The sequence below is a fragment of the Acanthaster planci genome, linkage group LG01 (genome assembly GCF_054643075.1).
Source record: "Acanthaster planci isolate LZ-2023a linkage group LG01, COTS_SCS, whole genome shotgun sequence".
In the NCBI taxonomy this organism is placed as follows: domain Eukaryota; kingdom Metazoa; phylum Echinodermata; class Asteroidea; order Valvatida; family Acanthasteridae; genus Acanthaster; species Acanthaster planci.
The window spans coordinates 17610421-17636569 of NC_141777.1; the positions used below are offsets into that span (position 1 = coordinate 17610421).

At 40.1% G+C, this 26149-nt stretch overlaps 2 protein-coding genes across 4 annotated transcripts in view; one reads left to right on the top strand and one right to left on the bottom strand.

Moving 5' to 3' along the window:
- The window catches only part of xpo5 (exportin 5), a 357136-nt gene that overhangs the window by 54431 nt on the left and 276556 nt on the right, over nt 1–26149 (bottom strand). For all 3 annotated transcript variants that reach the window (XM_022232992.2, XM_022232990.2, XM_022232991.2), the window contains exon 26: nt 12462–12566. In XM_022232992.2, the coding sequence (XP_022088684.2) occupies nt 12462–12566 (105 nt within the window). The remainder of the gene's footprint in view (nt 1–12461; nt 12567–26149) is intronic.
- LOC147800498 (uncharacterized) lies at nt 13500–15240 on the top strand. Its single transcript, XM_087139189.1, has one exon. It carries the CDS (start codon nt 13620–13622, stop codon nt 14541–14543), a length of 924 nt encoding a protein of 307 aa, XP_086995315.1. The 5' UTR covers nt 13500–13619; the 3' UTR covers nt 14544–15240.

The following is a 26149-nucleotide window of genomic DNA, read 5'->3' on the forward strand; positions in this document are numbered from 1 at the left end:
GTCGGGAGATGCATTGGCTTCAAAGACATAAACAGTGTTACAGATGGGACATTTCTTCCTTTATAATTCACCTGCTGTTTTTTTATTTAACTCTTTCTTTAGACATTTGTGGTACATTTATTTTAAGTCTAAACTGTTCTGCAGCAGACCCTATGATGTAACTTCCTTCGTACCCTGTGTATTGTGTTTTGTACCCGGCATTCTTTTGTTAAAAAGTTCCCCAGTGGGCTGACTGGTTATGTAATGGCACTTTTATTACTTTCTGGGTGCACATGTATTTAAAATAAGAAGTGGGTTGTACTGTGCTTGGGTGCACTCATCACACCACAGCCACCCGTTCAGCCAGGGGCTCTGTTCTTTTTTCAACTGATGGGTGTCGCCAACCGTCGTCACTCCAGCCAATGTCCAATGGGCCCTCCTGCTATACACTGCCTGCAGAGACAGCAAGTCACTGCTGTACTCTTCTCCTTCAAGTTGATGACTTGCCACATGCATTGCACGTAGAGACAGCGAGTCTCCGCTGTTCTCTCCCTCCTTCAAGTTGATGGGCCAAACCATCCGGTTTTGAGGCTCTTCCTAGATGGCCTAGGACCAGACCAGTTCTGAGGCTCACCCAGATGACCTGCATCAGACTAATCGGATGCAACAGCCAGTGCTTCAGCCAGCTGTGCCTGAGTTGTCCCTCCGCAACAGAACACCAACAGTCAACTTGACAGCACGCACCGAAAGTCTGGAACCTTTAATAACAACCTATAAGTAATCATTTCACATTATAAAAATATAGTAACTTAGATTTAAATTGCTTTAATTGGCATTTTCACAAATTTGCGAAAAAGGCATTCTTTTTATTCTGATTTTTTTGGGGGCTTTTTCGCAAATTTCCAAAACAGGCATTCTTTTTGTTCTGATTTTTTTTTTCTTTTTCTTCTTCCTCCTCTTCTTCTTCTCCCCAAAAGGCCATTTAATTTGTGCACATTTTTTCTGGCCACCACTTTAGTGCCTAAACAACTAAACAAATTTTTTTTACAAAAATACATCTTGATAATAGTTCGCGGTACCCACTGCTTCATTTGACTCGGACCGGCTAGCCGACCCCGGCAAGCTCGGTGGTTGAGTGGTTGAGACATCTCCACTAGTAAGCAGGAGGTCGTGGGTTCAAGTCCCACCCGAGTAAGCTTGTGAGTTTTTTTTTTCACAAGCTCTCGGACAAATACTGAGCATACAGTTCTTATTAATATACGTTGGGTAAGGGCAAACCCGTTATATATAATTAACATCTCCCCAATGCAAAAAATACATTTTGATAATGTTTATCTCTGTCATGCCCTACTTCATGTTGGTTCTTTTGAATTAGTCGCATGTAAAAACAGCAGCGGCGTCCCCCACCAGGTGATGGTTTATCCTGCCCCTCCTGTGGTAGATGTTGCACCTCTCAACTTGGCCTTTGAAGTCGCATGTTAAAAACACATTAGCTTTTCTTAATTGTGGCATATCTTCCTTTGTCCAATTGATGAATTTTCTGAGGCTGTTATCATCATTTTGACGGACTACCGCAAGCAAGCAATCCTGGTTGGCTGCAATACGGTCATATGTTGTTCACTAATATGAGCTAGTATACGAATACGGCATCAGTGTGCCTTGAAACGCGTAGACATTGCACGCACATCAATTCCAGAGACAAGTGCTCGATCAGCTACTAGTCTTAAAAAGTTTTGACTGGTTATTGCGCCTTTAGGAGGTTGCTATGGCTCATTTGAAAACAAAAAATGGCACCGTCTACTTTGAATTATGATGCTCCTATTCAAAAAAACTTTGCTCTACTGACAGAAGAGGAAACTGACCAATTAGTTCAGGGAAAGATTCACAAAAAAATAAAGATGTAATTACTCTGTGACTATTCTGAAGTCATACTGTTAGACAGTTGATACAACCATTCATGAACTTGACAATTTTACGAAGGAGTTGATCAGACAAGCGGTGAATTGTAAGCAAGTAAATCCTACCATTAATTATGGATTACAACAAAATTCAAATAAGCATATGGTACTGACATTGAATTCAATTAGTTAAAACCTGAAGGAATATTTTTCTAGCTTGAGGTGTGTTAACCACTTGCTGCCGGGGAGTCCGGTTTGGGGCACATATTCTTCATACGCAAAGCCAGTGAACTGGGCCTTGTAACAAAAGACTGTACTCATAACGAAAGACCAGGCTGCTGGGAATTACCAACATTTTTTCACTCTCAATAGTGGAGATAATTCAGCTTTGTTTTGGAACAACATTCAGCGTGAGAAGATTACCACTGGGGACAAAAGCACTCCACCACCGTAGTGATGAGCCACACAGTACTGCTGCACACAGAAAAGAGGTCAGCAGCACACTGTGCCAGTTTCATGAACAAAAGAAAATCACGTAACAACGCACAAGCTGGGCTCTTTTTACAAGGAGGCAGGCCTGGCTGAAATACTCCAGCATCAATAGACGTTGTCTGTCAGATTAGAGTAGAAAACCAGACAGTCCTTCATGTGGGTGTAAGTGTCCAGTAAATGATGATATGAATTTTTTTTAAGAATTTTGAAAACAGAAAAAATGAAAATTATCCCATCCCAGCATCATCAATAAATGCCCCGGGTGCGATGTGGTTATAAAACACATACATGTATGGACTGGGTCTTCTGGTCACTCACTGTCCCTCGGAGACACAGACATACACAGTGACCTAACTGCCAGTCCATGTGTGTGTACTAGTGAACTGGTCAAATATGGAGTATAGTCCTTCAACAAGGCACTTGAAGGCTATTGCCACGAGGTCAGCAAGGACCAATGGTTGTTCCTCATAAGCACATATGAGGAATCATTCAAGCACCAGCAGTAAGAGTTTATTTATTTGGGTTCAAAATGAGGAAGCCCAGACTAGCTTTGTAGGTAGATCATTAATTTTGGCCCTCTGTTTACTGATAAAGCTTGATTGGTACTGGTAATTGAGTCTACCCAGGTGCTACTTTCCTTGTTCATCACTTTGTCATGGGATGAGAGCACGTGGAAAGGGTGGGGGGAATCCTCAGTCCATGGACCCTAATCAGGTCTATGAGCCTTACTCTAATTGTGCATCAGTGCTGTACGAGAAAATTAAAACGAGGAGCCACTGGCTCCTAGAAAAAAAAGAAGTTAGGCGGCAGGTCGATTTTTTGTACATGCTGCACAAACATTTGCAAAACACAAAAGTTAGGTGTACAAGTACAATATCTGACAAAAACGCACAGAAACATTCTGTCAATTATCCACAGGACAGACAGGCTTTGGATTTTTTTTCTTGTGGAATAAATAAAAATAGCAACCACTTACATGAAAAAAAAAGCTGAAAGAAAAGAAAAGGCATGTTTGTTCTCTTTCATTCGAGCATTTCATACCTGCGACTGGACTGGCACTGGAATTGTGGCGTGTATGACTGCTACTACTAGTACATTATGAATACGTCAAATGTCTCAGCTCCCCATATACACTCTATACAGCACGTGTGTGACCACAAACCAGTCGGCTCAAGTATCTAGTACCTGTACTTGCTTGTAACTACATGTAAGTTACGTTGCAGTTAACATGGGTTCATGCTGTGTATATAGTAAGACGGAAAAAGCTTTGTGTTCATAATCACTCGGTGCACGTAGAAGAAAACTGGGAAGCAATCGTACGTGAAATATGACCGACAAGGTGGGCGACTAACGGCCACAAGTCATGGTTGCCACTGGCGAATATGCGAATATTTCAGTCACAACGTACAGCACTGCTGTGCAGATGTCATTGCAGCTCTTGACTCATGAAAAATTTCCTCCAAATGGTTAGGTGTGATAGATGGCCCCATGGATGATTGCAAGTCCTAATAGGTACTGATTTTGCTCTCAGGCAATCCAACTAAGTTCATGTTTTGACCCTCTCGGCCGCAGTGCTCCTGCAACTGGGCGCTGCTGGAGAAGTGGGAGTGAGGGGAGACGCCATAAAGAAGTTATTTTTCTTTTCGTCATCACACAACAGGTACTAGCGCTCTTTGGAGCATGAAGGTTACTATTACGTAACTTATTCCTCTACAGCCTATTTAGGCAAAGAGTTATCCAGTTGAATTCATTCTCAGTTGAGTAGCTTAATCTCGCAACACACTGGTACATCTGCCAAGCTGTGCATCATGAATGTTGAGCAAGCTTCAACCAAGGACATTTTATTAGCCATCAAACACTGTCTTCTTCTATCAACTCTAAACTCGAAACAGCTCTGCAGCAATGTATATGTCCCGTCGTGGGCACCATACGCAATAGTTCTAACATAGACCGCAACTGGTCAAATTCTTGCTGTACATACACTGTACTTCCATCATACTGATGGCGCAAGGCCAACATGTGAGTCAAACCCTCGAAGAAATTCTAGGCATACATGTAAATTAGTCTTACATGTCACATTTACACATGCATGGGCAAATGTTAGGGATAAACAAATTATTTCCAACAATTTACCCAGGTCTATGTGTACAATAACAAGTTGGCACTTTGTGTTTCACGTTTAACTGATACTTGTTAGCACCAAACACAATTCTGGATATCAATGCTAAATTTTCATGTGAAACCACCGGTATGTGTACAGGCAATGCAAGAACAAAGGTTATTTTCTTCTAGCAAATACACATAATCAATGTCTTTCAGTGTCTTTCAGATTATCAGTACTGCCTCCTACTAGAGTTCACTTGGTTGTCACTTGAAGAACTGATGGTAGCTTTGTTCTGATAAACACAATGATGACACACTTCATGACATTCAGAACCAAAATCCATCCAGAGATTACTGATAACTGCTGGGACTAGAGGTAACAAGTGCAGTAGTCACGAACTGGCAGTTTTTCCAGGTTACATGGTCTTATGTGCGATTCCACTTACATTCTCTCAAGTCTTGAGAAGACTGTCCAGCCATGGACAGGTACATGTAGGCTCAGTTAAGTCAACTCTCCAGATGATTTTTAGTATTGTATGTACTGGCTCAGTGTCGTCTGTCCCAGGAAGTTACTGAGGTGTACCTCATGAATACCTGTTCTGCAGTTCTTGCTCCAGCTCTGGTTTCCACTTCGCCAACGGGATTTCTGCTGCCCAGAAATCATCAAGGACCGGCTCTGGATTCTCTCAGGATCGCTCCTATATGAAAGCTATCAGTATCATCTGGTGAAGCGAGTCTGGTTAGATAGGACGACGACGACAATGATGATAACGACGATAAAAGGTGCTGTCTCTGCACGCTGTCTTGTGTGTGGTAGCAGACGTACGTTCAGACGTAGACGAGCGGCCCATTCATTCACTGTACATTCACTGTACAGACCACAGTACATGTTCATGGCCACACTGGTATCCTCTGTTTTTGCCCGTCTAGTCTCGACGGATGTCAGTAATTTTCAAGCTTTACTGAAGGCGATAATCACCGATCTAGTGATAATCAGAGTCCAAGAAGACTCTTGTTACTGCTGCCACCATGTTTCAAGATGGGCCTTTCAATAACAGGCCTAGAATACAAGTTAAATAACAAGCCTTGTTATACCATTCTTCATAAAACAATCTAGAATACTTAACACTTCTTCATTCAGGTCAAAGGTCAATCAATGTATATTCCTTTGGATATTGATACAACATGCATGAACAGAATCATGTTAACCCTCAACTATTAACTTGTGGAGTTCTGCAAGGGTCCCTACTCAGCCCGCTTTTATTTGTTACCTGTGTCATTGATTTCCTGAGGTTGTACAACACAGAGGGATCCCAATAAGATGCTTTTAGCATCGATCTTCGCACTTCCGCGTTTGAAGACAAGGCTGTATGTGTCAGTTTCAATTCTTTATCAGATGATTCAAAGTAAGGAGTCAAGACACAAAATACATAAAGGTATGTTAAATTTAGACTTTTCAGGATGCAAAGTTTTGTGAAAGAGTCTTTCAGGATGACTCGACACGTAAAATCGAAAGAAAAAAATAACGGCAATTTACCGTGAACTAACGTACCTGCGATGGTTGTGTATTTTGTGCAGTGGGTGTGGTTTAAACTGAAGTGGCGTAACACTTACGGACTGGATACTGCATGTACTGCGTGGACTCCACGGGCGCGTGTGAAGAAGTTCAACACAGAGAGCCTTGGTTTCAATGCAGATATGCGCAGACGGCACTAATGTGAAATCCCTCTATTGTAAAACTGTAATGCATGCCGACGATACTGCCTTATTTTTTGCCTAAACTAGTTCTACTGAAATTGGAAATGCCCTCAATGCTGACATGTCAAATGTCACTCAATGGTTGAAAGAGAACAAATTAACTTTGAACCTAAGCAAAATCAGACTAACTAAATGTTCATTGGAACAAGACAGAAACTGCTAACTTTGAGGTACCCAGAATAATTGTTGGCAGTGAAGTACTTGAGACTGTTAAGTGTTTTAAATATTTGGGCGTTTGCCTTGATTCAAGTCTAGAAGGAAAGTCCATGTGGATAAATTGGCCAGCAAAGTTTCCGCTAAAGTACCTCTACTGTATAGATTGGGCTACTATTTAAATGATCAGAGTCTTCAGTTGTTATATAAAATGCTTAATCAGCCGCACTGTGATGTGGTCTGGGGTAACTTTGGTTGTGGTCTGGAAAATCAACTTCAGAAATTGTAAAACAGAGCTGCTAGAGCAATACTTTTTGCTCCTACCCAAACGCATATTGATAGCATGTTGGACAGCTTGGAATGGATCAGACTGGAGAAAAATAGAGAGTACCACTTAGCCATTTGGTTTAGAAATGTATTAACAACTAAACTCCATCATACCTTACCCCTTTTCAGTACATAGCACAATCTCACAACACAAGAGCCACAAGAGTCTCATAGGAATGTTTAGTTGATAAATGTTAATCTCAAAAAAGGTCAAAACGTGTTTTGCTATAGAGGTGCTCTGCTTTGGAATAGCCTGCCAGCATCTCTCAGAAACCAACATAATACAGGTAAAAAATCTTTAGGGAGGAGTATCAGATTTACCAATTTTAATTAGAATTGTTCATGCCTTCTTATGTCAGGATATGGGCAATATTGTATTGTCTGAGATATGGGGCAGCTCTTCCTGTTCATAAATATGTTTTTTTATGTGTGTTGTCTATAAATGTAATTTTAACTGTTAATGTGTTTTGTTTTTTTTATACCCGGTCTGAAATTGTGACTGTTATAATTCTGCTTCATTATAAATTACACTGTTTTACTTTGTAAAGTGCTGGGCATCACTGGAAAACAGCAATATTTGAACTGATTTAACCCAGGCTAATCAATAATAAATAAATCAGATCTGTTATACAGCAGCTGTAGAATTGCCCCTTACTGTGACATCACGTAACATGCAATGACATCACTCCGAGGTCACTTCAATTTTCAATTTTAACACAGTCCAATACATGCCAAGTCTGATCCCCATCAACCTGTGCTTCTGTAGACAGGTCTTTGAAGAATACACCTAAACGTATTCAGTGATTCCAAAGCTGCTCAATCCATTAGGCAGGTTCTAGTGTAAATCAACAGCAAGTCATGGATCAGGCCCTATATTTCAAGTTGATCAGATTTAAAGAGCAACTGCAGTGGTGGTGAGAAAATGGGGAATACAGTTTTAAAAAACTCACGTGGTATCTAATAGGTTGTATATGTGAAGTGGCACTGTGAGTTCTGAATAAATAGTTATAATGTGATAGAAACACGGACCAATTCTGCGGGTTTTTCGAAAACTGTCCACGTTTGTACCATTGATGGCGCCATGCAGCAAACATCATGACCTCGCAGGACCTGGTTTTGTGGATATGTTTTTGTACAAAGGCCTGCACGCCTGAGCTGCCAGCCTAGCCTGACACTTTTTCAGAATAAAATAACAACATAAAAACATTGAAAACGTCTGTCCTTCACTCTGAACTTACCAGGCCATATTTATCAAATGATCTTGGTCTCTTTCACCACCTCGTTCAACAGCAGTGGCCCCATTGTCAACCTGATCAGGATCCCATTGGTGCTCCGGGGGCATGATGGGTTCAACGTCTTGTACTTGGGACAATGTATGTATAACTCTAACTACACACGTGTTACTATACTGCATGTCATTATGTGCATTGACATGACCGTGCCCGCTCAGTATGTACATGCACCAGCCAGAGAACCGTTTCCTCGGTGCTATGTCAAAAAAATCCAGGAAAAGCCGTATTCATGAGATGTGAATGAAGCGATGAAGACACCCTCCTTTCACGAAAGCTAGCCATGGTGGTCTCAAAAGTGAGTTTTTTAAATCAACTAAAATTGCTGAATCCACATTTATGTGACATACATGTAGATGTCTATAATGGGACCCAACTAAACAAACTACATCCAGATTTCTTATTTTCTTCCACCATTGGGTTGCTTTGTCATAAACTACCAAAGTTGATTGATCGATCAAAGAAACACTCGTACACATTCTATGGAAGAAAGTTGCAAAGACACAAAAATGAGCCAAAACTAGAGATTTTTTTATCCATTTTAACAGAGCACAGGGCTTTTCTGCATTTTGTTTTGAGGAAAAATATACTTATTCATATTAAATAGGTATGTGTATAGGTATGTGTATGTGTATATTTGAATACTGCAAAATATTAAACTTGCAAACATACTACAGAGCAAATATCAGGAATTTCAAATATTAAAACAGAATCTTCCCCTCTCTGGAGTGGCTATACATTTGACCCGCATTGGGCAGCAACTGAGCATACATGTACATGGAGGTCTGAGAGCCTGTGCGTTAATCACTAGACCAACACCTGACTTAGATTTACCAAAGTGCATTACACCTGATTTTCCTTAATGTTTAACAATGACAAAATCTTGACTGAATATATATGTAAATGCAAGCTTACTTTCACTGCCGCAAGGTCCCTGTCTAGTGCAGTGCCAAAGCATTTAACAAAGCCTGTGGGTATACAGATATAGCTTTGCAGCCATTAGTGATAGCTGGTAGTTAGGTTTTCCCATTACCATCGTCATGTACTGGTTTGAACAATAAGAAAAGTTATACTGGTCAGGATTAATTTTCAAGCACTGTTTGAAAAAATAAAAGTTCTTGTCATTGCAACTTTTGGTTTGGTGACATCAGCCTAGAGTTTTTAATATGTTGGAAAGCACATCATTTATCAACCAATTCTAAAGCAATTACTCATACTTTGTATCAGACATCAACTCAAAATACATTTTCGAACTTTTTCACACATTTCATGATGTCACCAGTCCAGGTTTTGGAGAATACTACTGAATGAAAACTAACATTATTGAAATCAATTCATAGCAGTTTGAATGATGAGGCACTTGTGGTTTCAACTGGAATCAAGGATCACTTTTGCTGCAAAAAGCAATTTGTAGGAACTAAAGGTTTTATAACGATTAAAATTATCAAACTTTAAATTTTTGTAAGTTGACTCTGATAACATCATCATGAGGTCACTCTCTGAAGACACAGGTCCCAATAGGGTTTTACTTATGTCAAGTTGTACTGCAATTTGCATTTACTTTCACTTAAATGTTGAGGGTTGAATAAAATGTATACAAAGTACATATGTATATGGACTTGGGGGCACAAAAAGAAAAAATAACAAGAACCATGATTGTGTACAAACACCAGCCGTTTTGGCAATGGTTTGTGTAAATGTATGACACCTGCCTGTGTAAGCACTTACCAGGTCCCACTAAATCAGAGCTGTACTTAGGAAGATGTAATGCCCCAAAGTTTGGATTATTAATGCAATGTCATGTGACCTATGATGACACAGTCGCAGTGACAATTTTGTCCGGACACCCTCTCGCATCGATGGACTAAATATGCACTTAATATGAAGTCAGTCAGATGGATGAGTGACCGAATCTTTAACATTAGAAAAAACGTAAAAACGCATAAAACCTAGGGAGAAAAACTGCACCTTTAAATTCTTGTCACATGATCTGCGTTTGACTCAAAAGATTTTTACAAAATGGTACTATTATATAATATATTTGTATATTTGTAAGATAAAAAAGGAATGTTTAGTCTGATTTCTCTTTTGTTCTCATAGTAATCCCTGGCCGAAGTTGAGAGCCCCTCCATTTGTAAGATGGATAGCAAAGCCTAATAGAAAAACATGTACAAAGCCTAGAGACAAGAACTGCAACTTTAATTTGATCCCCGATAACGTCATTATGACAATTTTGTTCTAGACCCCTCTCTACCAAGTGGATTATGCAATGGCATTAGTATGAAAGTCAGTCAGGTAGAGAAGCATGTCAAAATCTGGCTGTTTAAAACATGTACAATACCTTTAAGTTCTTGTCACGTGATTTGCATTTGAATTGAAAGTTGTTAACAAAACAGTAATTGGTAATTTGCTTCTTGGGTATATATTTTTAAGTGAACGAAAAACAAAAACCCAAATTTCTTTTGTTCTCATAGTGATCCTCGGCCAAAGTTGAGAACCCCACAGTCACTAAGAACGATAAAGAGTAGTAGAAAAACGTGTACAAATGCTATGGAGACAAAAATGCAAATTTAATCTCATGTCAGGTGACCCCTGATGATGTAATAATGACAGTTGTTTTCTGGGACCCTCCCAACTCCATGGACTAAAAGTGTGCACCAACATAAAGTCAGTCAGATCACTGAGAGGGTAGAAATCTGGCTGCTGAAAAATGTGTACAAAACCCATGGGAGAAAAATTATATATACGTAATATTTATCGCATATGCAAAAAATTAAATGTTAAAAAATCAATAAAAAATCATGTGGTGATTGTATCCTTGGACGATTTTCGCAAGGTCTGCTAAGTTTGAAGTCACTTAGATTCATTAAACTACCAAACTTGACTAGTGGAAAGAAATGTGTACAAACCCAACTATTGAAGAGGCTGAATAAGGTGAACAAGAAAAAGAAACAAAAGCTTTCTGTGTGTTTGTAACATGTGGAAGGCTCACCCGCTCTTTTTGACTCAAAATTAGTAAAATATCTACACTAAATCAATTGATGATTTAATAGCTGTGACACAAAAGTTGTTATGTAAACCAAACCTTTCAAAACGAAGGCCTAAATTTATGCTATTACTTGATGTAAGGGGCAAAAAGAGCAATGTCATTCAACAGATTTTATCTGATTGAATAAGCACTTCAGAAGAAACAGTACTTTTTCTGGCATGCAATGGGCCGGATTCATATCCGGGTCTGTATGACCACTACCCTTCTTGCGACAGCCATTACACCACATGCTGATTCCTTTCTGTGCCAGGAATCTCCCTCCTAATTACCAGAAATATGTAAATGGGCCTGTCACATATGCAATTCCTGGCATCAAGACTTTGAAGGTGAAGTTTCTTGCTTATGTACTAAACCATTTTAAAATATTGGCTTGTGTTTTTATGATATTTTGGGGTATTTACAGTTGACCCACCTTTGACTTCCCGGTAACCCTAGAAGTCCAGATGACTTTGCCCCAGTAACAAAAAATGTAAAAGGACTTAAGATTTGTTAAATCCCAAACTATGAACATTATTTCTTCAGAAGTTGACAAGGTGCAGTCACAAAATGTTGGTCTTTGTAAGAGCTGAAAATGCCAATAATTTGAAGAATGTCCTCATGATGTTACTTGTATACATGTCTTGAGATCAGGTTTGACGTTCCTGTCACCTTTGAAGCTGGTATGTCATACTGTCTTGAAGAAAAGCCAAAGAGAATTGTTGAACAGAAAAACAAAATCAAAGGAGGAGCAGCAGACAGGTGAACTAAATGAAAAACTAACAGGTGATCAGGTTGAGTAGGATCGTTATCATTAATATTAATAATTTCTTGTAATGATACCAAGAATTCCTCAGGGTGTAGCTTGCAAGTTTGAAGAAACCTACAGAGAAGAAACAACGAGAAGCAGCTACATTTTTAGAGGTGTGAGGAAAGCCCCACAGGAATTCTCTGGGTAAAACCCACAAAAACAGGTAGGGACTGAAAACCCAACCCACATGACGATTGAGCCGGGAATCGAACCCGGGACACAGAGGTGGAAGGCGAGGAATAAACCACTACACCAACCGACTCTCTAGAAAATCAAGGGGAGCAAGGTGACTGGGCTCAGTCTAATAATCAAATTATATATAACACCTTCATTAAGCCACTTCGCCTCTGTCATCTCAGGGACATAATGTACCCGTCCACCATGTTCAGAGATGATCAAATATTTATTATGTGATTTACAAAACTTACATTTATAATGGTGTCAATATGATGTCAACAAATTTTCTAGACAATTTTCCAACCAAGTTGGATTCTAAATAATAGGGTTCAAGAAATATTGAAAAAACCCAAAACTATATCACTCAGTAAATATATTAAGGTTAAAATATGAAAAATAAAACAACTTGCAAAAAAGCCCGAATTTTTAATTTTTAATTAATCCCTTACCTGTTGCAATATTGGCCAGCAAATGTTGAGTGATTTAACACATGTCTGTGTATCATTCCATGACAGTGATGAATAGACGCACACGACCATACTTTTACAGAGAGACTGTTTAGTAAAAATGGAGATAAACAACATGAACTCAATAACTGTAATGGCAGAAAACCTGTCAGTTAAATCCAACAGTTATTTAGAATAAATATACAGCAGTGTGTTTGATCAGTCCTCTTGCACCTACCTGTAGTGTTGTCACACATTTACATAGCCATATGGCAATGAACAAATGATTTTGGTTCAAGTGCCCCAACCAGGCCAAGATAGAAGTCATGCAGAGATTAAATTTGTGACATCAATTCAAACTTTTGGAAGTAATGACCATCCACAAACACACAAGCGTGAGTGCATTTGCCTGCAACTGGGGACCCCCTACTGTTCTTCTTTTGTTTTTACTTTAACTTTTTTAGAAGACCACCTATAAGTTTTGTACAGAATTATCAATTGGGGACCCTCTGTGAATCAGGGCCTTATTGTCCTCTACTGTTCAGGTCCCCAATTGAATGCAAAAATAAAGTCACACCCACCCACCCCCATCCATTCACATTTCTGGCTTTTATAAATCACAGAACTTTATACTTAACTTGAACCAATTTGCATCTACACATACCAATTTTTCACAACTATGTACAATGATATCAACTTTCCTTTGCATCATTTGACTGACTCGCAATGATTTCACATTGTATTGTGGGATTTCCCAGGTGACCCAAGTCAGTTTAATACTTGGGCAAGGCTAGAGTAGAGATGATTGTCATATTGTACACAGTTGAAATACATGTAGCACAAGTATGTGCGAGCAAAGTAATTGAAAGTGCTGTAGAAAAGTACATAATTGTAAGGTATGTTTCATATCTTTATGGAGAAGGTACAAGAAAAGAATCAAACTACAATGGCGGCCATTTTCCAAGGGGCGCTCTCCGGCATGTTTTTATTTCAATTATGGAGGGCGGCCTACAACTTATACATGCGCATGCGTCGGCGTAAGTGAGCGTGTTTTTAAGTGGGCTCCGGCCAGACCAGAAATTTATCACGGTTTTCACGTTTTTTTAAGATATTGCTTCGAAAATAAGCTATCCTAGTCTTTCGTGTGGATCTACTGACAAAATGCCTAGGACAACGAGAGCTTCACAGAACAATGAAGAGCAAATTAAGGCCGGAAAGTCCGTCGATTTTTCTCAGGACAACGGAATGCAACATGGCGCCGCCCTTGCATCGCGTGACAGTACACACAATACAACACATTCAACAGGTTCAGTGTCAGATTCAACAGCGGTGCACACTCTGAATCAGCATTGTGACTGCAGCAGTAAATTGGACTCTGTCTTGAAGAAGTTAGAGAAGCTGGACCTACTAGAAGTTTTGGCTACAAGAGTTGATAAGGTAGAGAGAAATATTGACATCCTAAACAAGGACATGGAAGACATGAAGGAAGGAATGAATTTCATGGATGAAGCCGTGGGCGGCAAAGCTAATGGTGAAGAAGTACGAGAGCTAAAAAAGCAAGTGGAAGATCTCTCTAACCGTCTTCTCGGAAACAACCTTGTGTTTCTTCATATTCCAGAAGGAAGTGAGGATGATTATGAATCCTGTACCTCATTCATCAAGAATTTTCTGGTAGATCACATGAAGATTTCAAGTGCTGCCGATATGCAAATGGAGAGGGCTCATAGATCACCGGCTGTTCCAACTAAGGGTAAGGGATTACGTCCAATTCATGTAGCTTTCCTCCGCTACTCTGATAAACAGATGATCTTGAGAGCTGCTCCCAAGATGTTAAAGAACAATTCTTACAAGAATCAGAAGGTCTTCGTGTCAGAGGACTTTACTCCTGAGGTACTGAAGAAGCGACGGGAAATGCTACACTTTAAGAGACTTCTCCAGCAGGAAAACCCAGCTAGGCGAGTGTATTTATCCTACCCTGCTAGACTGAGGATGAAAGATGGAGACAGCTGGAGGATCTTTGATAGAGATGAGGCTGATAGCATGAAGTACTTGTATCAGAACTTTGGCAAGGGCCGGAGCCCATAGGGATTTGCCAAGAGATATTTGTGTTCCTCCAGAAGAACGCTGAGACATTTGTAGAACAATTTGAGTGTGTTTTTTTGTTGTTTTTTTCATGCCTTATTTGCTGTGTGTCTGGTCTCAATGTTCTTGTGAAACTGTTGTGTTATTACCAACTGGATTTTTGATATCATTAGCAACAATATTCAGACCTAAATGTCAGTGTTTTTCCTTTTGTTTTTTTAATGATGCATTTTCTGTGGATGGAAGTGAGAAGATGTTACAGACTGTTCCTTTTTCTGAGGATCTAAATGGTTAAAATGAATATTTGCTCCCTCAATGTTAGAGGGATGAACAATAACCTAAAGCGTAGACAAGTCTATCTTTGGTTAAGAAAGAAACAATTCTCAATATATTTTTTGCAAGAAACCCACAGTGAATTTAATTTGGAGAAAACTTGGTCGAACGAGTGGGGCTATACCAGTTTTTTAGCCACGATAAATCTAACAAGGCAGGTGTTGCTATTCTGTTTAAGAATGACTTGGAAATTTCTGTTAAAAAATATCTGAATTGATTTTTCTGGTAGATTCATCATAATTGATATTGAGGTTGACGGTGATGTGTTCACTTTAGTTAATGTTTACGGGTATAATGAAGACCGGCCTGAGTTTTTTGATTTGATTATTAAAAAAATGTCAGAGTATGAATGTGGGAATATCATTATAGGTGGAGACTTTAATGCTGTAAGGAATGTTACTTTTGACAAAAAGGGCGGTAAGCCTGGTACGAATTTCAGAGTGCAAGACAAAATCACAAATATCATGGATTCTTTTGAACTAATTGATGTCTGGAGAGAAAACAATCCTGGTGTTCAGCATTTTAGTTGGAAATCAAATCATTCCCCGCCGATTCTTTGTATATTGGATTACTTTTTAATTTCTAAGCATCTTTGGGGCTTCACTGATTCAACAGACATTATTCCTGGTTATAAACCAGACCACTCTATGATTACTTTATGTCTCACCAGTGCTGAAAGCAAAAGGGGTAAGGGTTTTTGGAAATTGAATACTTCGTTATTGACAGAACAAGAGTATGTTTGTCAAATTAAAAATGCCATTAAGTATATGGTAGAAGTCAACATCTCAGCAAACCCTAACATTTTGTGGGAGGTTATTAAAAGTGAGATTAGTGGGGAAACAATCATGTATGCCTCCAGGAAGAAAAATGTTCAGAAGCTGGAAATTAACTTGCTTGAATCTGAAATTTTGCAGTTGGAGAAGGCTTACTTTGAGGCTCCTTCGGATGAGGTGTTGACTTCCCTCAAATTTAAGCAAAGGCAGTTGGAAACAATTTTTGAAAGTAATGCGAGGGGAGCCATTGTGAGACGTTGGACCGAGTTTGGTGAGAAAAATAGTAAGTATTTTTTTAATTTAGAAAAACGGAATTTTAAAAATAACTCTATTTCCAAGCTTGTATGTGAGAATGGTGATGTCATCACAGACCAGTCTGACATCTTGAAACAGGAGCTCAATTTCTATTCAAATTTATATAAGTCCGACTTCATAGAACAGTCCGAATTTGACGAGTTCCTTCTCAACAATCTAGAGAATAAATTAACTGAAGATGACCAGTTACTCTGTGATGGTTCTCTGGAAGAAAAAGAATGTCTTGCTGCTCTTAAAGAAATGACCAATAATAAGACGCCTGGTTGCGATGGCATCCCAGCTGAATTTTATAAAGTTTTTTGGTCTGATATTAAACATTACTTGATAGCATCTTTTAACTTTTCTTTCAATTGTGGGGAAATGTCTGCAGATCAGAGGAGAGGGATAATCAATTTAATTCCTAAACCAGGTAAAAATCCTACTGATTTGAAAAATTGGCATCCTATCTCTCTCCTAAACGTTGATTATAAAATCTGTGCCAAAGCACTTGCAAACAGGCTAAAATTAGTTCTCCCTAAAATTATCAATGAAGACCAAACCGGTTTTATGAAAAATCGTTATATTGGGGAGAATATTCGACTTGTGCTTGATACTGTTAAATTTACTTCTGAAAATGCTACTCCTGGTGTGCTTCTTTTCCTGGATTTCGAAAAAGCTTTCGATAGATTAGAATGGCTATTTGTAGAAAAAAGTCTCAAATATTTCAATTTTGGAAATGATTTTATAAAGTGGGTTTCTACTCTTTATTACAATATTTCTAGTTGCATTATTAATAATGGTCATGTCTCTAATTCATTTAATGTTACCAGAGGGGTCCGTCAAGGTTGTCCACTGAGCCCATATCTGTTTTTTATTGCAGCTGAATTGCTAGCAATTGGTATCAGACATTCTACTGATATTGTAGGTATTCAGACTGAAGATACAGAACTGAAAATTAGTGCCTATGCAGATGACACTACTATCGTTTTAGATTGGAGCAGAAAGTCCATTTTGTCTACTTTTAAAATTCTTGATAGTTTTGAGTTGGCGTCTGGCCTTAAAGTCAATTTTAATAAATCTAAGGCAATGAAACTTGGTCCATTGAGATTTGACAAAGATATCCAGCCGATTGGTCGGGGTCTCTCCTGGACTAATGGGCCTGTTAGATTCCTGGGTGTATTATTTACCCATGATGAGAAAAATTTGTTTCATTTAAACTTTGACGGCCAGTTGAAGAAAATTCAGACTATGTTAAATTTGTGGTCCAGGAGAGACCTGACTCCCATTGGCAAGATTACCATTGTTAAAAGCTTGGCCCTGTCTCAATTGACCTTTTTATTGACAGTGTTACCTAATCCTCCTCAGGAATTTATTTCGCAGGTTAACAAACTGATTTATAAATTCATCTGGAATGGGAAACCTGATCGAGTAAGCAGAAAAGTTGTAATCAATGACTTCAGACATGGTGGTTTGAAAATGCTCGATTTGGAGTCTTTCCAAAAAGGTCTTAAATGCACTTGGATCAAGAGACTTCTTGACAATTCGAATAAGGCAAAGTGGAAAACTTTTGTCAATGGTGTTTTCAGACAAACTGGAACTTATGACATTATTTGGAACTTAAATATTTCTCCGTCTGATTTCCCATTCCATATTTTAAAAGATGGTTTCCTGAAAGATGTTGTCAGGGCTTGGTTAGAATTGCATAATTTAAATCATTCTAATAATTTCTTGTCAGAAATTATTTGGCTTAATTCTAATGTTAAAATTAACAAGAAATGTATTTTTTATCGTACCTGGAAGGAGGAAGGGATCTTAACAGTTAAAGATCTTTGTTCAGAAAATGGAAGCTTTTTGACTTTCCATGAGTTTCAACTGAAGTATGGCAACATTAACTGCACTTTTATCAAGTACTTTGGTCTGCTAAAAGCACTTCCTAGAGCTTGGAAGCAGCAGCTAATTCATTTTGATATAACAACTGAAATTGAGTTTCCTCCATTGCTGATCCATGAGCTTTGTAACCAGAAAAAACCTTCAAAATTTGTTTATAATTTATTCTCGCAGGTTGTAGCTCAAGTGCCCAGTAAATGTCAGCAGAAGTGGACCGCATTACTTGGATTTTCCCCACAGTGGGAAGAGGTTTACCAGATCCCTTTTAGGATTACTAGGGATTCTAAGCTCCAGTATTTTCAATATAAATTTATCCAGTTTTTAATCCCAACAAATACTTTTCTTTATAAAATTAAAAAGAAGGACTCTTACGTTTGTTTCTTTTGTAATGAAGAACGTGAGAGTCTGCTTCATCTGTTTTGGTTTTGTGAAAAAATTCAATTGTTTTGGAAGGATATTGTCACTTGGCTTAACTCTACCTCTTATTATCCAGTGACTCTGAATTGTAGGGATGTTTGTTTTGGCCTATTTCCAGAAAAAGAACTTCTCTCCCTGATTGCTGTTCTGGCCAAAAAGTTTATTTTTGATAGTAAGTGTCAAGATTTAGCTTTCTTATCAATATAGAGGAGGCCATTGCTACGAGAAACGGGACATTTGACAAATTCCTGAAAAAATGGGCTAACCTCTTTTTGTGAGATATTTGTAATTTTCTTCTGTCATCTGTAAGAGTTATTTGACCTTGTAATTCAGTTGGTAATGTCCTGTCTTTTGTCTTTTTGGTGTCTTTTCTGTTTGTTTGTAGTCTGGAGTATGTTTTTGTTATTCCCTGGGAAGTTCTTAATGACGTGTAGTCCACTTTCTACTCCATACTCACTTTCATGCATTTTTTTCTATTGTTGTTGCATATTGTGAATTAAAAAAAAATTATAAAAAAAAAAAAAACTTATACAGTAACATGATGGGACTATTACACTCCTTCCCCCTTAGATTTTTAGCCCCATGAACTTTTAACAAAAGTTTTGCTTAATACAACACTTTGGATTACATAAGATTCCAGGTCTTCCAAATTTACACAAGACAATCACAACATCATACATGTTTACGGTTCTTAAATTTGTTCCCCCCCATGTACATGTATGTTTTATTTGTTACAAGTTGTGAAATGAAATGGAAAACAGTGAAATGAAAAAGAAATCTCAAATTGAAACTTGTCTTAGGTCCAGTTGTTTACAAAATTACAAATCAAGTCTTTCTGGTGCCTTTCTGATTCGTTGTGGGTAATGCCTTTGGGAGTTTTCAGTACAGTTAGTCTCAGGCCCGACTAATTTGTGAATCCCTGACCAGTTTTTGAGAAGTGGGTTGACTTTCCTCTATTTCGGTTTCACTGCTTGTGTGTTCCATTTCCTCATTTTCCTGTGAACATGGCAATTTATTGGAAGTTCCTGACTTTTTGTGTAGCCTGGAACACCTGCAACAGACTCTGACTGATTTCCTTCCTGGGAGGGAAGAATGTGGTCAATATGCACATACTGGTTTTTACCATTTTTGTACACATGAACAATGTATGTACGTGGTCCACACACTTTTACAACTTTCCCAGGGAACCACTTCACCACACTACTTTCATGACTTTTGACCCTCACTCTCTGATCAACTTGGATAGTTCTCTCTTTCACTCTACCTTGGTCATGATGTGCCCTTTGTTTTTCTTGTTTACTCTCAACTTTTTGTGCCAGGTTGGGTTTCAAGAGAGAAAATCTTGTTCTAGGTTGTCTCTTGAGGAATAACTCTGCTGGAGATCTCCCAGTAATTGTCTGTGGTGTGTTCCGGTGCATTATGAGAAAATTTGCCAACTTATGATACACTGAGAGATGTTGCTTTTTTGGATTTGGATCTAACATTTGTTTGATCAGTGCCCTCTTGACAATCTGTACAGTCCGCTCTGCTGCTCCATTTGAAGCAGGATGGTATGGTGCCACTCGGGTTTCTTTCCATACACTCCTTGAATTCTGCAGAAAAGAATTGTAGCCCATTATCTGACACAATTTCCTCTGGAAGTCCATATGAGGTAAATCACCTCCTCAAGAGCTAAGTGCTAAGCCTTTCATGCTACACATACCCATGTGTTGGTTATGGAGGTCGTTTAGAGTTCCTCTCTGTATTTCACTGGAATAACTACTCTAATTCCCCACAAAATACAGCCTTGGTCAATGGTTAATTCAGTTCTATGCCTGAAATATGGTTTCATCTGCTCATCTGGAACAAAACTTGGCCAACTATTTGCTACAAAGTCATACCCTTTGGATAACTCTGGGTCTACTGATATCATCCGATGTAATCGGCAACTCCTCTAAATATGAGAAATATTTGACCTCCTGCACATCTGAGTGGTCTACCTGCCTCGGTAATCTTGATAATGCATCAGCATTACTATAGTCTATTGAACGTCTATACTCAATGTCATAAGTGTATGCAGACAGTATGATAGCCCATCTTTGCATTCGCGCTGCTGCCAAGGTGGGCATTGAGGCCTGTGGATTGAATATGGCTGTCAGAGGCTTGTGGTCTGTAACCAACTTGACCTTCCTACCAATCAGGTATTTGTGGAACTTTTTGACCCCAAAGATCAGAGCCAGTGCTTCACGCTAAATTTGCGCATAGTTTTTCTCACTTGGTGATAGAGTGCGCGATGCGAATGCAATTGGCCTTTCTTCACCATCCGCCATTACATGAGAAATCACTGCACCAACCCCATATGGGGAGGCATCGCAAGCAAGGCGCAATTCTCTATTCACATCATAATGAACCAACAAGTTACTTTCCATAAGTTGGATTTTACTCTGTTGGAATGCAGTCTCGCAAGCATCAGTCCACTTCCTCTTCACATCCTTACACAAGAGCTCATTTAGGGGGTGCAACAGGGTCGAAACATTTGGAATGAATATTCCGTAAAAATTCAAAAGTCCCCAATAGGACCAGAGCTCACTGATGTTGGTGGGACTGGGAGCTTGCTTGATCACATCCAAATTCTCTACAGTTGGGTGGATACCTTCAGCATCTACTACATGCCGTAGGTACTCTACTGATGGTTTATGCCATTCACACTTTTGGCTTTTTACCCGCACATTGTATCTCTCCAAACGCTTGAGGACCTTGAGGTGATGAGGATATCGTCTAGATAGCAGACAACTCCCTCTACCCCCTGCAATATTTGATCCATCACACCCTGAAATATCCCGGGTGCCGAGGATATACCAAACGGTAACCTATTGAACTGAAACAGTCCTAGGTGAGTGTTTATGGTCAAGAACTTGTTGGATTCTTCATCCAACTTGAGTTGCAGGTATTAAAGCTTGTGTGAGGTCAATCTTTGTGAAAATTTTTCCCCCTTCAAGTGTCGCAAACAAGTCCTCTGCGTTTGGCAAGGGATATTGTGTGTCATCTAACAACTTATTGATTGACACCTTATAATTGCAACACAATCGCAAACTACCATCAGGTTTAGGTACTGGAACAATAGGTCAGACGTATTCGCTGCGTTCAACCTTACTGATTATGCCTTCATCTTGCAGCTTTTTAAGCTCTTTTTCAGGCTTTTCCTTCAGAGCATATGGTACAGGACGTGCTTTACAAAACACTGGTGGAACATTATCAACTATGTGGATATGTGCCTTGAAATCAGTGATTGGGCCTCCCTTATCACTAAATACCATTTTGTACTGTTCCTTCAGTCCTGCCATGTCCTTGGCTGGACTGACATGTAGGGAGTCATTGTCCTGCACTCTGAAGATTTTTGGCCAAGTTCACCCTGATTTTGTCCAACCAGTTACCACCCAACAAGGCTGGTTTGTCTCCCTCAACAACATACAGCGGCAGTTTGTGTGTCTGACGCTCGTAGGTTACTGGTATTATCAGCTTTCCCCGTACTGCGATGGGTTCTCTTCCATAGGATTTCAGCTTTACTGTTGATGGCTCCAGTGGCCAGCTCTCAAGCTGTTGGTGGTAGGTTTCCTCAGACATGATGGATACTGCTGCACCAGTGTCCAGCTCCATCTCAACTGGTGATCCTGCCAGATCAATGGTGGTAGTGATCCCGTTTTTTTCTGCATGCCTTTGAGATATGACCCACTTTGTTGCAGCAATAACAAGTTGCCTGCTTGAAGGGGCATTCTCTTGGGGAGTGTTGACCCAAGCATCGGTAGCAGTTCCCACTATCCTGGTTCTGCACTAATTTTGAACCACCACTTGCATTAATTCCAGTGCTTGCCGGCTTCTTCTGATGACTGAAGCTCGGTTTAAGTTTCGAAGCAGTCACCTTTTTGACTTCCAGATTGGCTTTGGGTTGCAGCTCCTGGGCTTGCTTGTTTGCCATTTCAAATGCAATCGCAAGTTGCAGTGCCTTTTCAAAAGACAGTTCTTTCTTCGTCAGTAGCTTCTTTTGACAGGTAGTGTTGATAAGCCCACACACTAATCTATCGCGAAAGGCATCCTTCAGGAAATTCCCAAACTTACAAGTAGTTGCCAGGTGTTTCAGTTCCACTACATACTGACTCACAGATTCCCCTGGTTTCTGGTCTCTCTTGTGGAATTTAAAGTGCTCTGCAATTGTCAGCGGTTGTGGTGAGAAGTGATCTTTCTGCAAGGTTTTCAGATCATCCAGTGATTTATCACTCACTTTGTCTGGTTACACCATGGACTTCAACAACAAGTATGATTTTGGTCCAATAATGGTCAGAAAGACACTCACTACCTTTGCATCTCTGATGTTATTAGTGATGAAGATCTGTTCCACCCGCTCTAAGTAACACGTGAAGGTCTCCTTTCCTTCATCAAACTTGGCCACTTTTCCGACTATTGCTGCCATCCTTCCTTCCAGATGGAGTCTACAACATTGTTGGTAGTAACTAAGTTTTGACTCGGGTACCTACAGGTTAGGATATCCCATCCTTGTCGCCAGAATTTGTCATATCTTTATGGAGTAGGTACAAGAAAAGAGTCACACTACAATGGGGGCCATTTTCCAAGGGGCGCTCTCCAGCGTGTTTTTATTTCAACTACAGAGGGCGGCCTACAACTTATACAGTAACATGATGGGACTATTACAGTATGTAATTGAAAGCAGTTATGGTAAAAAAAATCACTGAAAAAAATAACAATCAGTTCATTAGTGTGGAATAGCAGACCTAACCTACATTTCTGTGGGGCAGAGTCTTCTACTTTCAACCTACGCCAAACTGTTGTTAAATATGCAGAGCAGCACCAAACCCTTGGAGGGGGGTGCGCCAAGGACACACTACATAACATGAGCGCCAGAGGAGTATGAAATTGTCCAAACTTTATTGCGGACTCGCCAAATTATGGAGTTATGTTGTTCCAGTGGTGGACCGCTTTGATGAGGAACCCTTGTGCATCGATGCGGTCATTGTTAGGACCACTCTGCCATGTGCAGAGTCCTTATGCAGAACATCGGTGAGGTAGCATGTGGTGAACGTAGATGGGGTCTTCCAGCATGCTGCCTTGCATATTTCCTCTAGGCCCATGATGTAAAAACTGCTCAGATATCATGAGCTCTGATGAGGTGTAGTGTTTTTAATGTAGTGGGTTGGCAAACTTGACAGCTGAAACTGTCCATCTGCCTGCAGTGTCTCTGGTCGCAGCTCAGTGAGGTTTTATTGTAGTGATGAAAAGCTGAGAAGTTGTACCTCTGAGCAATGTTCGGTTTCTCTACTTTGGTAAAGATCTGATCGACTATACTATGTGAATAGTCCACTCCATGGGACGTACATGTACCTCTCCCTGAGAGAGAGCATCTGCGATGGAGCTGTCAACACCAGGAATGTGGGTCGCCTGGCGGTTGATGCCATAATCCTGGGCCCAAAGGAATATCTGTCTTGTCAGGAGGCATAGGCGGGGAGAATGTATGCCTCCCTGGCGATTGATGCATGACACCACAGTGGAGTTGTCCGAGCAGATGAGGACTCATTTGCCTATGTTACTCGGGCAGAAAGCTTTCAGTGTGTTGAATACAGAGTGAAGTTCCAGTATATTGATGTGACTCCCTCCGAGCTTGAGGTCCCATGTTCCCGATGCTTGAAGCCACGGTAGGGAGTCTCCCCAGCCCAGATGAGAAGGGTCCGAGGTTATATTTATTTCCGGGTTCGCCTTGGGGAAGGAAAATCAGAGAGACAGGTGTCTTTTCAATAACCACCAATGGAGATGGGGGCGGATTAAGTCTGAGATGGGGACCTGGAAATTGAGTTTCATTTCGGCCTGCAGAGAGCTAAAAGATGAAGTTGTAATGGACGCATGTACAGCCTGCAGAGGGGGATGAAGTCCACCAGGCTGGCCATAAAGCCAAGGAGACGAAGCCAGGTGCAGGCCGGAGCCGATTGCTTGGAAGAGAAGGTTGTCAATGCTTTCGGTTATTGGTGAGATTATACCTTGTTTAAGGTCAATAGATGCCCCTAGATACGTTAGGTATTGCACTGGAGTGAAATTCAACTTCTTGTGGTTGATAATGAAGCCCAGGTAATTTGTGATGTCGCAAGTAAGGCGGGAAGAAACCTCTATTTCATTGAACGATCTGCCAACGATCAGCCAGTTGTCCAGGTACTGGAACAGCTTGACATCCCACTTTTGAAGGTGAGCGAGAGATCTTTGCAACCCTCAAGAACACTCTTGGTGAAGTGGGGAGGCCAAAGGGGAGAGCTGTGAATTCGAAGAGTTTCCTGTTGCATAAGAAGCTCAGGTATTTGTAGGTATTTCAAGGGTGACTCAGATGATCGATGAATGCAAGTTCGGATGCTTATGCATCATGTTCTGCAGGCAAAGGGTCCGGATCTGGAGCCGGCGCCAGGGGAGCAGGGTAGGGCTCTAGACGGCTGCCTATAGAAGAGAGCTTCTCAGAGAGTATGCGGACCGCTGACATGATGTCCACCGAAGCGTCATCCCTCTGTGAGGAGTGAGACTTCTTACACTTGGACCCTGTAGAAGAAGACGAGGAATGCTTGCCCTTTTTGCGTATGGGACAACTAGTTGTAGAGCCAGCAGTCGAGGCATGGTGAGCTGGGGCATTGGAGGCTTGCCCAGACTGCAGTAAGGCGTGAGGTCAAAATACAAACGCTTTTGAAAGCATTCAACGCTTTGTAAACGCTAAGCCCCACCGACGGTCAACATCGAACAGACGAACGCTTTAGCAAGGCTGGCCAAACCGTTGCAGTCAAGAACGCCATGCACTCTGCAGCTTCCAGTACACTATGGACAGCTCATTGCATTACCACATCAAAGAATTCTGCAGTGTGGTGGATAAGTCATGACAATAGCTCTTTACTTTGCAGCTCCGCAGGAGGATTTAGATCGGCAGACTGTTTTAACTTCCTGGTAAAACATGTGTATTGAGTAGTTGTGTTCAAGTTGCTAATAAAGTGTGAAATATCTGTACTATCGGTTTCCAGACCAGTCTTTTCAGGTCTCGATACCCTGTAATCATGATATTTTGTTTTGGTATCATGAGTCAAATACACACCTAACTGTATACCTGCATAATCGAATTTACCAACTCCAAATAGTATCTACCTGAATCATACAAGACGTAGTGTTCTGTTCGCCAACATGTAGTTGTAGATAAAACCTCATTTTTTACCGTGTGGACAAGCTGGGACTCAGCATTGCACACTTGCAGGTTTTCATGTGTAGGATCGAGGAAGACACATGCGCGAACTACGCGCTTTCTACTTTGCGGCTGCAACTGCATGATTTAAGGATACATGTTTTTTTCTTGAAGTCAATAGTACATGCATGCACGTTGCAATATGTTTTGTAAGTATGATTGTTTTGTACTTTTTGAATACTTTGTGGCTGCACAAAATTCATGTTGGAAAAACAAACATGTTGAGTTTTTTACTAATCTCTGGTATTTGACTTTACCTATTAAACTTTAATGCACAGTAAATTAAAACAATAGTCACAATTTAATCTAGGCCAACCGCAGAACTGAGGCAAAATCATCAAACAAGGCACTTTCGAACCGAACCAAATTGTTCGGTTCGGATGTACGGCTTTAATAATGCATTTCATTGATGGCACGCAGGAATACATACAAAATACAAGAAAAGTTAATAAAAAACAAACACAACGAAAAATGGATAACAAATTGTACGGTGTGCTCCACACGTGCGTGAACATACTGAAACTTACAATGGCCCGCATCATGAGATGGTTGTAAAAAGCATGTGGTAAGAATCACTCAGAAATCAACCAAGAACACGCAACGTAAGACATTGTCACAGCATAACATTTCTAAATTCTCACTACGTCCAATTG